Source organism: Sciurus carolinensis, chromosome 2, assembly GCF_902686445.1.
Source record: "Sciurus carolinensis chromosome 2, mSciCar1.2, whole genome shotgun sequence".
In the NCBI taxonomy this organism is placed as follows: Eukaryota; Metazoa; Chordata; class Mammalia; order Rodentia; family Sciuridae; genus Sciurus; species Sciurus carolinensis.
In genome coordinates this window covers 109,025,178-109,039,540 of record NC_062214.1, presented here as the reverse complement: position 1 = coordinate 109,039,540, position 14,363 = coordinate 109,025,178, and the positions used below count along the sequence as shown (strand labels likewise).

General features: G+C 42.3%; 1 protein-coding gene across 1 annotated transcript in view; it reads right to left on the bottom strand.

The window, feature by feature from the left end:
- Positions 1-12,083, bottom strand: part of Ppip5k1 (diphosphoinositol pentakisphosphate kinase 1) — a 42,235-nt gene extending 30,152 nt beyond the window's left edge. The window contains 18 exon segments of the mRNA XM_047539473.1: positions 965-1,147; positions 1,425-1,546; positions 1,726-1,857; positions 2,022-2,104; positions 2,191-2,300; positions 2,426-2,501; positions 2,605-2,691; positions 2,951-3,052; positions 3,925-4,046; positions 4,150-4,311; positions 4,876-4,977; positions 5,111-5,265; positions 5,578-5,663; positions 5,894-5,984; positions 6,404-6,599; positions 7,052-7,226; positions 7,520-7,616; positions 12,029-12,083. Of these exon segments, the coding sequence (XP_047395429.1) occupies positions 965-1,147; positions 1,425-1,546; positions 1,726-1,857; positions 2,022-2,104; positions 2,191-2,300; positions 2,426-2,501; positions 2,605-2,691; positions 2,951-3,052; positions 3,925-4,046; positions 4,150-4,311; positions 4,876-4,977; positions 5,111-5,265; positions 5,578-5,663; positions 5,894-5,984; positions 6,404-6,599; positions 7,052-7,198 (1,956 nt within the window). The 5' untranslated portion in view covers positions 7,199-7,226; positions 7,520-7,616; positions 12,029-12,083.
- Positions 12,084-14,363: the final 2,280 nt, after the last annotated feature.

Here is a 14,363-nt window from a genome sequence, read left to right as displayed (position 1 = left end):
GACTACTTAACCAATAAAAAATAACAAACTTATGTTATAGTAATTCTGGGACTATGCTTTAAGAAAGTTGGTAAATTTATTTGTTGGGGGAGCCCTCAGGTTTCGCTTAAGAAATTCAGTTACTATGCTTGACAAGTCAGAAGAAAACACGTGAAGGGGACAGTTCCTGAGATTAAGGGACAACATGGAGAAGGAGAGAGACACACATTCCAGAATCCCAGTCAAACTTCCAAATAGTTCCAGCCCCAGTCAACATCTGACTACAATTTCAGGACAGACCCAATGCAAGACTACTGAAGTCCAGAACTGTAAGAGATAATGAAATGATTATCGTTTTAAGTTGCTAAGTTTTGGGGGTAGTTTTTTATATAGCAATAGAAACATTCTCCTATACACAATCCTTGGGATTAGATGCATTTTGAATGGGGAATTTTTTTTTTTTTTTTTTTTTTTTTTTTTTTTTGCGGTGCTGGGGATTGAACCCAGGGCCTTGTGCTTGCAAGGCAAGCACTCTATCAGCTGAGCTATCTCCCCAGCCCTTGAATGGGGAATTTTTTGAACTTCAGAAGTTAAAAGTGTTTATGTATATGTTATTTACTGCCTTCAGCAAAGTTTAGGGCATAACCAAACACATTAATATTTCTGCAACAAAATGTATGACTATTTACACTAAATAGGAAATATAAGGATTATAGTCTTATGACAATTCATGTCAGGTTTGGCTACCAAATGAATGATGTCAAACTGATAGGTATCTTTTTAATTTTTGAAATTGTGGATAAGAGAATTATAGTAGGTACTTATCTCAAAGGGTTGCTCTAAGGATTAAACAAGATAATATGTGTAGGACACCTAAAACAGTGTCTGGCATGTAATAAGTACTATTACATTGATCACTATTATTTAGAATTCTAGGAACTTGGGATCCAGAGTATTTGGGGCACAGAAACAGGGAGAGCCTGACCTGATCATAGTCTTCAGGGCCAAAGGGTGCATCCTGCTGCAAAATGTGGTGCAGCCGAGCCTTCACCCGGTGCTGGCAGCTGCTCAAGGAATCACCATCACTGTCCAGGAGCCCATTCATGTTGGCACTCTTCACCATTTGTACCAAAATGGGTGTCAGCTCTCCTTCTAGAGCCAGGAGGCCCTGGAGGGGAAGACCAAGGTCTATTAGTTTTTCTTCCAGGCCAGTCTCTTAGGCCTAGATTATTCCAGAGATCAAACAGGAGCTGGCTTGAGAAGCAGGAGTATAGGCCAAGGGACCTATTCCCCCTAACTATTCTCATCTCCTTTTCAGTTATACACAATGTGATAACTTCCTTGAGTTGGTATACAAATATCTTGACATTTCCCAACTAGTTCTCCAAACCCTCTGCTTCTGTACTTAATGGAGACTGGGACTATGAAAATGCAATAATATGCACCTTGGCAAAGGCAGCAGCAGTCATCTGGACACGGCCCTCATCAGAGGCATAGATCTTGAGGTCGTGGCGGAAAGTGCTATGGAGACGAAGCAGCCCACAACCAGGGAAGCCAGCATAGTCACCTGGGGGCAAAGGGAAGGACCAGGAATAGACTGTTACAAATTCCCATGTAGAAGAAAGAATATTCTATTCCCCTCTAATTTCCCCATTGCCTCTCTTTTCATTTTCCCCATCTTATTTTCTAATCATCTTATCCCAGCCCTACTAGGTATTCTACCCCCACTCCCACCCCAACACTCACCCTGTCCTCCGGGGTACATGCAGCGAAAAGCTCGCCCCAGTTCCTCAGCCTGAACACGGCCATCAGGAGTCAGTTCTCCACCCCACTTCAGTACCAGCAACAAAGATGGGGCAAGGGCCTCCCTCTGTGGATCTGAGAAAATATGGAACAGTGAGTAGGTCTAGATCTAAGGAAAACAATAGGAATATCTAAATGTTACAACTTCTGAGGAGACCATAAAGATAGTTTCAGATAGAGGCACTCTACAGGTTTGAGAACAAGAGATCTGAATGGTAATGGAAGAGAGACTATCTTACCTTGCCCCTCATTAGAAGCTTTTACTCCATGAGGGTAGTAAGTCAACTGCACCTTCCGATTGATACCTGAAAAGTGACCATACCTGCAGGATAAAGCCACAGTTTACTTTATGCCCTAGTACCTCACTTCTCACTGTTATAGGCTCCCTTTTGCTATCCCCTTTCTCACATCTCCAACACAGACTTCAGCTGCTCTAGCTTCCCAGTCTTCTCCTCGATCTCACCACTTGGTTCTTTCTCTAGTTCCACCAACAGCAGCCTTGTGATGTCCAGGACCTCCTAGAGGAAATAGAGGGTCTCCATGTAGGAGGTCAAGTCCTAGAGGCTTGCCCTTCCACCCTATCTCTCATCAACCCCACACCTTTTTTCTCATAACACTCATTCTGGTCAATTCACCATCTTACCTGGAGCTGCTCAGGTCGCTTGAGTTTTAATTTCCCTGTCTTGTATCCACCATGTTTTTCAAATAGAGTAAAAAACCTGAAGTAAGGAGCAAGACAAATCAAGCTTTTGGGAGTTATGTATTCTCTACCCAATCTATCTCACAAAATCCTATTTGTCTAAATTAGGACATTTTTCCTACCTTGGATGTGTCACCTCCATCTTCATCTTCTGCTTGGGGGTACGATCCCCGTGACGGATAATTGCAATGACACAACGAAGCTCCATCCTAAGATCAGGAATGTTCTCAGAGTCTCGCTCCTATCCCCAATCCCACATCACCTCCCATCCTCACATTCTACTTGACATGTCAAAGAACAGAAGAGCCAGGATCTGAGATTAGGGATATAGATACTGCTAAGGGGACTACCTAGAAGAGGCACAGGCTCTACATGTTAGATGGTACGAGTCAGGAGCAACCACTGGACTGGCTTAAGGAATCCCAAGTGTCTTACATAGGTTACTCCAGATTTTTTACTTTCACTTACATAGTGCCAGATGTGGTAGGAACAATAGGAATGTCCTCAGCCTCTGTGGGAATGGACCATGGGATCTGGAACTGTGGGGCAAGTTCCCGCATAATGGTGTTCCTAGAAAGAGAAATATGAAAAAAAAATGAAAATAAACAAATCAGTACTATACGTGTGAATGAAGCTCACAAAAATAAGAATGTGACAATATATTAATCAAATGTCTGAAAACATGCAAACAGACATACCTCACACAGGTGGTAGAAATATAAATAAATGCATTAGAAATAAACCACAAATTAAGGATTGTGGTTCCCTCTAGACATGGGAAAGGGGATTTAACCAGGGAGGAGTATATGGGCCTTCAATTACATTCTTTTTTATTTATTTATTTTTTTTCCCCTTTTGTTGCAGTGCTAGGGATTGAACACAGGGTTGTTTTACTGAGCTATGTCCCCAGGTTCTTTTCTTTGTTTGTTTGGTTTTTGAGACAGAGTCTCACCAAGTTTCTCAGGCTGGACTCAATCTTGCAAACCTCCTGCCTCAGCCTCCTGAATCACTGGAATTACAGGCATGCATCACCATACCTGGCTCACCTATATTCTTAACAGTTTATTTCTTAGGCTAGGAAGTGCTCAGTCAGCACTACCATATTCATGGATGTTCACCATCTTCATCATTCCTTACATATTTTTGAATGGTTTAAACATTACATGATGCTCTTTTAAAAACCAAGTTGCAGAACAGTATCATAGTATGATCACATTTAGTAAAATAAATATAGTATATTCATACATGGCAGAAAAAGATAATCTGTTATGTCCGAAACTGTAATCATCTCTGAGGACTGCAGCACTGGGAAGGCAAAGGGGCTTTTACTTTTTTTCCTTTTTCACTCCCTAAATCATTTTTGCAATATTTTTTAAGAAGCAAAAGTTTTCTGTCCCTTTTCTCTAAACTCATTCTTCTCAGCTCAGACTACTGTCTCTTACCCGAGAATCTTGGCACAGTCATCATAGTACTTCATCGAGTTCTTGACAAAACTGAAGCCATTGACATCACACACAAAAGAGTGACCATTGGCACGAAGAAGGTCAAATCCACAAACTGTTTGCTGCAGGGAAAGGAGACAAGATGAGAATAAGAGAAAGATTCTCCCCAGATCTCTGCTCCTGTCTCTCTCCCTCATTCCACAAACCCCAAGGACCTTCCCTTACCTTAAAAGCTACACAGACCTTCCTGGCCACCAGTTTTTCCATGGCGGTGAGCATGACTGGATATCGAACCTCTTTCCCTTCACTGTCTCGTTCAACCTTTCCATCCAAAGCTGGAGATTTTCTAGCTTCAGCATGGGCATAATCTGGCCCCACTGTATACACCTGCAGGTACATAGCATCACTGAGTATGCCCACAGCTCACCCTGTATATGAGAAGACAATATGAGGACTAGTCTGTAGACTAGATTCAGAGTAAGAAACAAAACAAAATCAAAGCAAAAAACCCTGAGTTTTAAGAATAGGACACTGTCTTTTTTTTTTTTTTAATGCGCCTGACTGCAGCATCATTATGAAGGTTTCTCCTTGGGACTCTAGCACTATTATCTAGTCCTTACTAAAAAGTAATTTATCAACACTATACCATTTCTCATGCCACTTTGCCCTTGCTCTGATAGTAAAAATAAGAATGTCTACAAGGGCTGGGGAGATAGCTCAGTTGGTAGAGTGCTTGCCTTGCAAGCACAAGGCCCTGGGTTCGATCCCCAGCACCCAAAAAAAAAAAGAATGTCTACATTCCCCATTCACTATCTTCACTTGGATTTGAAAGTCAATTGAATTCACATTTAATTTCTAGTACCCTTTCCACATGTATTTTCACCGGTTTCCCAAGCACCCCATCCCCACCCAGACCTTTGTAACATCTTAAATCCCTGTATCCACCATAACCTTGACATCTGTGCCATCCGTTGGCATAAACTCCTCATAGATGTAGGACCCTGTCTTTCGAACACTGCTTTCAGGAGAGTAAACACTGCTTCGGCTGCCAATCTTCAGGAAGAAAAGAAAGAAAACATTGCTTCAATCCACCCTGTCCCCAAATCCTTCAGCTCCCCTTCTCTACCATATCATCCTTATCTTTCTATCTCTCTAACTTCCCAGATGCTCAAATGTCCCAGCCCACCTTACGGAAGAGGCGCTGGCTTCCTCCTCCAGCAGAGCTGGGGTAGTAGATGTAAACATTGTGGTCCTCTGCACTCACTGGCTTCTCCACGAAGGGCTTGGGAAAGACAGCTCCATTGACCTCTACCTGGTCTTCACCTTCTATCAGGTTGCACTCTGAAAGGTGGGAGTGCGTAAGGCCTAAGGTTATAGAATATTTCCAACTCCCATTTCCCTAGGGTTTTAATCTTTATAACCCTCAAAACTTTATGGCCATTTCTTAGTAACAGATAGGTAATATCTATATGTGGTATATAGATATGATAGTACCTATGTAAAAGGTCCAAGTCTCTGTCCAAAGACCCATGGTTCTTATCCTACCCATAATCCAATAACCAAAGTCCCACATAGATAGGTGGTATATAGGAGATATCTAGAGGAGAGACTCTGGGCTAAGTCATGGAAAGCAAGGCAAAGCCAGGTACTCACCCTCAGGCCGGGCAGGGTCACGGTTGAGCACGGCATATCGAGGCAGATCAATACCCTCCTCCTGCAGGATCCGGTACACTTCTCTCCTGTCACCCCGCACCCCAAATAAATTAAGCTGGGAGAAGTAGGGATTGACTAAGGGAAGAGGCTTAGGGATATCGTTTGCATATGAATTGGAAGAAACCAGGGCACAGAACTCAATAGGATATGATACAAAAATTAAACATGTTGGTTTGACTCTGCCCCTCCCAGAGTGGTTCCCAAAATGGGCGCAATCTCAGGGTTACCCATCCCACTGGTCCATAGAAAGCTATACCTATCTTGGATGTAATACTGCATGGCCAAATCATTGATAAGAAAGGGGTTTCGAAGCTTGGAGTAAGCAACAGCTTTGTCCAGAGGAAAGCCTGGGATGGAAAAAGGAAACAGACCAAACAAAGAAAGTGAAAGAGAGAGGGTAAGAAAATGGCAAGAGAGACAGAGAGACATATTAAAGGTAATAGCTGACACTGAGCTCCTCTACCCATCCAACCCATCACTTATTCCTTTGCCCCGTTTCCTATGTCTAGGATCAGGAAAAAAAGATTATGTTCAGGATCCTTCCAGAGACCCAACTCTGTCAGAGATTCTGAGTTTTAGAGCTATCCTGAGGTTTAATTATACCCAGCAACTCCTCCAAGATGTAAGAAAAGCAAATCCTTTTGCACTGTTCTCAAGTATGTTGGGAGGAGCCGATGACCTCTTTACTAATAAGATAGTAAGAACCTCATTCCCAATGCAGCATTCCCACCACCTTTTCTTCCTGTTTTCCTTTCCAGATGCCAACCTTTGGAGTGGAAAGAGATGAGGCAGTGGCAGGATGGCCAGTTTTCCACAGGTTCATTGAGGATAACATCTTCTCCCAAGATGATAACAGTCAGGTAGTCAAACCTGCAGAGTCGCTCCAGGATTTGGGTCATTGGCTTAGACTTGGATTTCTTGGTCATGGCACAAATGCCAACAATGATTTGAGGTTCAGGAGGCTACAGAAAGAAGTGCCATCAGGAACATGGGAATTTCCCATCTATATATTACCCCCATTAAGGAACACAGTCTCATCTCCTTAGGGGAAGTTTCTTTTCAGGACTTTGGACCCAAGGGAACAAGGGTGCTTACTAACTTTGGTCTAGGTTAGGGTACATCTAGGGATTACTACTGTCTTCAGAATAAGAGCTTTCCACTATAGGAAGTACATGCTCAAGCAGAAAAGTCAGAGAACAATGACCATGAGACAATAGGAGAAAGGCATAAGGGCAGGGGTTTCAAAGAGAAGCAATTAACAATCTCACTGGCCCTCCCCTAAACCAGGATAGGGCTTGTTTATGACAGAGTCTATACATTTGGGAAGAACAGAGAGATGTCTCTATCCCATAGAATCTCAAGTGTCTATGACCAGAGCTCCGACACCACGTTACATCATTTTCCCTAATCTTACCACTTCATCCTCCTCATCCTCCAGGAGCTCGCTGTCACTCTCTTCTGTCCTCATGCCTATTCCACGGGTGCCCAGCCCCTCATCTCCAGCTCCAAGGAAGAAGTGGGCCGTGGTGCTCTCGTCCTCATTGGCCGTCAACGACCACATCCCCGCCGGAACACCCACTCATCCCGTTCTGCAGAGGGGGGTACCCCATCAGTTCAGAATCTAAGCCTTCAAGCAATGAGTGGGAATTGGGTATGGAGAACTAGAAAATAAGGGGACTACACAGAATAAGGAGAAACAAGAAACAAAGCTACGTGGAAGAAAGGTCAATAAGGGAGGCTGTGGGCTATGATTTGAATTTTTTAAAAAAGAAAGTCATAAAAGAAAAGTAAATTTAAAAATAATAAAAAAGTAAAGTTTCCCTTTTCTTCCCTGATCATCTCACCCCAACCAAGATAAGAGGATCAGGAGATTAAGACTTACAGTGCTGGCATGTCCCTGATTCAGCCAGCAGGAAACAATGTTAACTTCAGGTAGCAAATGGGAAAGACAGTTCTTCAAGGAAGGCTATTGTTGATTCCTTACCAGAAGAGAAGGTGAGAGTGACATTTCAAATTTTGGATTCATTCCACAATATTTCTACCCTGTGCCACAGTAGTGCTAGCTAAAGGATTTGCCTCAGGAATAAAGGAATGAGATAATTCAGATGCCATTGCCTTTAAACCCCATCTTCATTCTTACCAAGAATTAACTCAAAAAACATTGAGGGCACCCTCTATTCTAAGCATTAAAACAGAACATTAAAATCCCCAATGTCTCCCCCTCACCTCTTCCATCTTAAAAGACAGATGCTCAAGTTCAGAAAATTAGTTCAAGGAAAGAAGTCTATTGTTGGCTGGGAGGTAGCTGATGTAAGCAACCAAAGAGCAGTCTCTGATCCACTCTGAAACTCTAATCTCAATGTTTTGTTACTGTTTCCTGATACCAGTACTAGTCTAGGACAAGGTCCTTCACATCAGGAAAAATGGTGGGAAAACATGCCTAACATCATATCAGTAAGAAAATCTTCAGACTTTGAGTCAGAACAAGCTGGCAGTTCCACTTTTACATATACGCACCTAGAGAAGTGTTTCTCAATCAGTTGTGATTTTGCACACAGGGGACATTTGACAGGAGACATTTTTGGTTATCATACCTGGAGAGGTGTTATTGGCATCTTGTAAAAAGAGGGCAGAAATGCTGCTAAACATTTTTAAAGGTATATGCTATCCCCCCACCACAAAGACCTATCCAGTTAAAAAATGTCAGTAGTAGGGCTGGGGAGATAGCTCAGTTGGCAGAGTGCTGGCCTTGTAAGCACAAGGCCCTGGGTTCGATCCCCAGCACCAAAAATAAATAAATAAATAAATAAAAAATAAAAAATGTCAGTAGTGGCAAGGTAGAGAAACCCTGCTATAGAGAAATTCTCCTACAAAAGAAGACCTGCTCTTAACCTTCCTCCTCATCTTCTTCCTCTTCTTTTTGTGGGGGGAGGGGTACTGAAAATTGAACCCTGGGGCTCTTTACAACCAAACTACAGTCCTTTACCCCAGTCCATTTTATTCTTTGAGACAGGGCCTCACTAAGCTGCCTCAGTTTCCCACATTGCTGGGATTAAAAGCATGTGCCTCCACACCCAGCTCTTCTCAACCTCACTGTTGCTAATGGAAAAAATTGAAAACAATTTAAATAAGTAGAAGAATGGATATAATGCAATAGATAGAAATGAGGGTTATAGTAAAGAGAGTCAGAATTTAGGAGGTTAACCAGGTGTGGTGGCGCACACCTGTAATCTCAGTAAGTTGGGAGGCTGAGTTAGGAGGATCTCAAGTTTGAGACTTGGCAATTTAGCAAGACCCTGCCTTAAAATAAAAAATAAAAGGGAAGTATGTAGTTCAGTGGTAGAGTTCTCACCTAGCATGGGTAAGAAGCCCTAGGTTCAATCTCCAGTATAAAAAAAAAAAAGGAAGTGAATCAGACCTGGCAGGGTGACACACAGCTTGTAATCCCAACTGCTCAGGAAGCAGAGGCAGGAGAATCACAAGAACAAGGCCAGTCTATGAAACTTAGAGAGACCCTGTTTCAAAATAAAGTGTTTTAAAAGGCTGGAAATGAGCTCAGTGGTAGAGCTAAAAAAAAAAAAAAAAAAAAGTGAACAGAGTCATATAAAACAAATTGACAGTTTCCAAGTGCAAACTGTAGATACATACATACAGTACAATTCCATTTGTAAAAACAAGCAATATTGCACATTACAAAACCAGTCCTGGTCTAGGGCAAGGTTCATCACTTCAGGAGCTACAGTGGAAAAAAGTCCTGCCTAAAGCTGTATCAGTAAAAATATCTTAAGACTTTAATTTGAGTCATATTGTTTGTATTTTATTGAGTACATATTGCTTATGACTGCAAACAAAATTACTAAAAGTATAAAAACATGAACTTTAAAGAAAGACATTGAACTTATGATTGTGGTTACCTCTGAGAAGAAAGGAGAATGGAACTGAGAAAGATTCACATTATTCACATGGTACTTTACAGCCTTATTTATAATGTTTATTTCAATTTTTAAGAGATCTGAAGCAAATACACAAAGGGCTAACACTTGGTAATAGTGAATTATAGGTATATGAGCATCTGTTATTATTTTCCAAAAATAAAATTGAGTCACACATCAGCAATTTTCCATGGTCTCTAGAAGTTCTCAGAAATCTTGACTAACAACTCTAACGAAAGCCACAAAGTCCTTACGTAAAATGAACTAATTTAGTTTTAAAGATTTTTAAAAGTCTTCAATAGTTACCTTCTCTACTTTATTAGTTTTATTTTAAACTCTGTCACTATAAAGGGGTTTGCAGTTTTGATTAGAAAGTGATAGATGACCTTTATTTAGACCTCGACCTTTCCAGTCTTCATCATCTGCTATCTCTATTGCTCAACCACCACAGGCATGACATTCTTCTAGACTTAATATTTCCACTTGTGCACTGCAGGGCTCATACATGCACTCCTTCTCCTAATTTATAGCTATTTCTATGAACTTCTTTTTAGTGACCTAACCCATTTCCCATGACTTGCATTCCCAAAATTTCTGTATAGTTTAGACAATTAGAATTTTATTTCACTATTAAACCTTTCTCTGAATCAGGGGCTTTCTCTCAGTTCTAAGATTCAAAACCCTTTGTCCTTTCTTCCTCTAAGTCCTTAATGAATTTTTACTCAATGTATAGTCATACTTTTGAAATTCTAATACTTTAATGGCAGGGGGTGGTAAATAACAGAATGGGGAAAAAGAGTCCATACAGGGATACAGACTTGAAAGGTCCAAATTCATATTTATCAAGGCAAAAATAGAAGTCTGACAGAAATAGCTATGAAAGAAGCTAGGATTTATTTAGATGTACCTCTGAGAGAAGCTGGGGTTTAATGTGGTGTTCCCAAAACCACTTCCCTGTTTTTATTTTTATTTTGGTACTGGGGATTGTACCCAGGACCTCACTCATGCTAGTGCTCTACCACTGGGCTACATCCCCAATTTGATTTTTGTTTTTGTTTTTGCTTTTTTCCCCATTTTGAGTCAGGGTCTTACTAAATTGCCCAGGCTGGCCTCAAACTTTCTGCTTCAGTCTCCAGAGTGACTGGGATTGCAGGACTGCACCACCATGTCAGGCATCACTTCCCTGTTTTCTATGCTTTTTTCCCTTCATCCTCTACCCCAAATTTTGTTGGGAAAGAAAACTTCAGACTCTACACTGGGGTAAAGGGCAGACTTACTATGGTTTCAATGAGTATGAAATGAAGGAAAGAAGGGAGGGAGGGAAGGAAGAAGGACAGGAGAGAAGGTGTAAAGATAAAGTAGGTAAGGTGAGCAGGAAGGAAGGGGCTGGCAGACAATCTTATCAGAAACATCAATGTTAATCGGATCTAAAGAGGTTAAAAGGGAAGGTAAATAAACCGTGTAACTTCTTTATCCCTTAGAATTTAGGGCTGTTTTTGGCATAGTTCTGTAATTTCCTAAACCACCTTGCACTTGATGGAGGGCTCCATCGGTGGTGAAGAAATACTTCCAACAGAAAAACTTCTCAGGCCACCAACGCTATCTCCTTCCTACCTTCGAACAGTGGACGCCTCACTTCCTTCTTAATGCAAAATTTAATCCTTCATATCATGTACCTATTCCTTCTGCCACCTGTTCAGAGCATCAATTCACTGATACTGCTTTCTTTCTCCTACTTGCTACAATGACTCTTCATTGATTTCCCCCAACGACTCTCCACACTGATTGCTGAACCCCATCACTAGTCAACTAATCAAATTAATCCAACTAATCCTCCCACTCACTGCTCCAGTATTACACAGGCCTCCAAACCTTCACATGAGTCATCATACTCGGTTACATACTTATACTAAATCCTCAATGATTCCCCCACAATGGCTGCCTGAGATCCATTCTTTCCTCACACGACGTTCTTTGGAGGCTCACCTCCTTCCTACAACAGTGGACCACTCCCCTGTGCACTCCGCTGCCTCCGCTCCTCGCGCTGACCCCCTCCCGCCCTGACCCTCCCCTGTATATCCAGTCCCTGCCCTCCTCGCGCTGACTCCCTCCTCCGTACACTCCACTCCTTCCGCCCTCACGTAGGGCTCCCTCTTCCTCACTCGGATCCTTACACACCCATCTCTTCTCTCGCTGACCCTCTCCTCTGTCCTCTCTTTACAGAGCTCCGGATCACGAATACCGCCCTCCCATCCGGACTTCTCTAGCCTTTGCCCGCCCCCGCCTCACTCTCCCTACGCTGACATTGAGGCCTCTCCGCCCGGCCTCTTTCCGAAGCTGCCCCAACGGGTACCAACCACCGCCCTCGGCACAGACCGAGCCCACTCCACCGCGCCCACCCTCTCCGATACCGCCCCCAGCCCCCAGCCACTCCCCCACCGCCCCCGGCCCGCACTCACCCGCCTCCCTCCGCTCGCGCAGCCGAACATGCCGGCAGCGACACCTGACAGTGGTCCAATCAAAGTTCGACTTCTTTGCGGTGCCACCAATCAGCGGAGGGCGCGCACCGGCAGCAGAGTCAGGCTGCGTTGGCCGGTGCTTCTGCACGGAGAAGGGTGGCCCCTAGTGACTCTGGGAGGGAATGCAACCTGATGCTCTTCTACCTCTTAATTTCTTACTGCGTCGCCACAGTCCAGACTCTTGGTCTAAGACAAAAGCATTGCGGTTTAGGGAAAAGCGAGACCCAAAGGAAAAGGCAGAGTTTGTGCCATTGCACCTCCTTGAGAGCAAAGTCAGGTCTTTTGTTTGTTTTGTGAGACAAAACGGAGTAAGAGATCCAATAAATATAGGCTGAAAATGTCAGATGTAAAGAGGAATAACAGGGAGACTGAGGAGAAAAACAAAGAAGCAGATTAAAAAGTTAAGAGAAGGAACAAAGAGACTTTTATTTTTTCCAGTACTTGGGATTGAATGAGGGCGGAGGGGAGAGGGTTCCCACCGAGCTACATTCCCAGTCCTTTTAATTTTTTATTCTGAGACAGGATCTCTCTAAGTTGTCCAGGCTGATCTCAAACTTATGATCCTTCCGTGACAGCGCCACAAATACCTGGAATTACAGGCAAGAGCCACAGTGCCTGACTACAAAGAGACTTATTTCTATAGGATACGAGAGTACGAACGGACACAGAAGACTGGACAAATTGATTCCTATCTCTACACCCTTTGTTTTCTATACCCTCCAGTCTGGGGATCTGCAAAACTGGACTTGAATCCTAGTCTAATGTTTACAGTTGTGTAGCTTTGGGCAAGTCATTTAACTTCCCTGAGCCTCCATCTTTCTTATCTGTCAAAGTAAGATTAAAAACCTAATTTATAGGATACTGGTTATGTGAAAGTATTTTGTATATGTTTGTGTTGCGATTATTGTCCTTGCATCTTCACTTGGGTTTCCTTCATCAGGACAGTTCCAAATTCCCTGTTTCTTCTTTGCAACCTTAGGGTTGCAATGTCCCTTCTTTGCAATGCCCCTTTTCCAGTCAGGTGCCTCAAGGTACTAACTCCTCATTCCCTCCTTGCCCCAAGTCCTCCTGAATGGAGAGAGATGATTCTAAGCACTGGCTCTAAGAAGAACACATGCCTCACTAGTTTATGCTCAGGCTCATATCTTCTCCATCACTCCAACCCTTCAAACAAGTTATCATAGCATCTTCTAGGTATTTCATTTCTCTTGTGAGTCCCCTGAAAATGTAGATTCTGTTTCTAGTCATACACTGGAATAATACAATTCAATTCTGTGAAATAATACATATAAAAGTTCTTTGCAATTGTAAAGTGCTTGAAAATATTAAATATTATTGAAAATAGCAGTAATTATTAGATAAATCAAATACAGATGTATTAACTATTTCACATATGCTGTAGGATAATTTTTAAAATGAGTATTAATACATGATATGCCTGTCAGAGGCTCACAAAGAATAATAAAAGTATACAAATAGATGTGCCTTCTCAGTGGAGCTATTATTCAAATTAGGGTGGCTACTTTTCAAACTTGAATAATTTCTGTACTCCTCTGGCTGTCTTATTTCTGCTTCTGTAATTCTCTTCTCACCCTCTATCTCCTTAACACCTTCTCAGTCAAATAACAACCCTACTGCTCTGGAAAATTATCTCTCTCTTTTATCCGGTTAAATATACACGATACCCATTAATTATATTTACTTACTCATAGCTATTCCTTAACCCAGGTAATGGGCACCCTTAGCACAGGTAACATTTTCTGTCTCTCCAAGAGTGACCACACTCCAACTGTAGAACTTGACCTTCCTCTGATACTTAACTGTCTCATCAGAAGAGTTAAGTAATGAACCCCAAAGAGAGATGGATAGCTTTTAAGGATAATTAGGAAAAAGGACATTCGGGACACCTGAAGGGAATAAGAATGTGGGGATTCATCAGTGGGACCAGAGGACAATGGAAAGAGAATTTCTCTTTCCAAAGTACTCTCTCTTAAAATTTCCAAGTACCTTCCTGTATTGTGAGTACACTAGGACGGTTGAGGAAAGGGACTAATATCTACTTCACCTTAGCTGACCCTCCACACTAAAGCCCCATATTCTTATTTCAGCTTCAGCATTCATTCTCCTTCCTGCCAGTCATATTTGGAGCTGTGGAAACTAAGCCCTCTCTAATCTGAATAGGAACTTTATGAGGAAAGAGAGGAGAGGAGACTAGGAGGAAGGCAGAGATTCCCTGATGACCTTATGCCCTTGGATACCATTCGCCTTTACACTC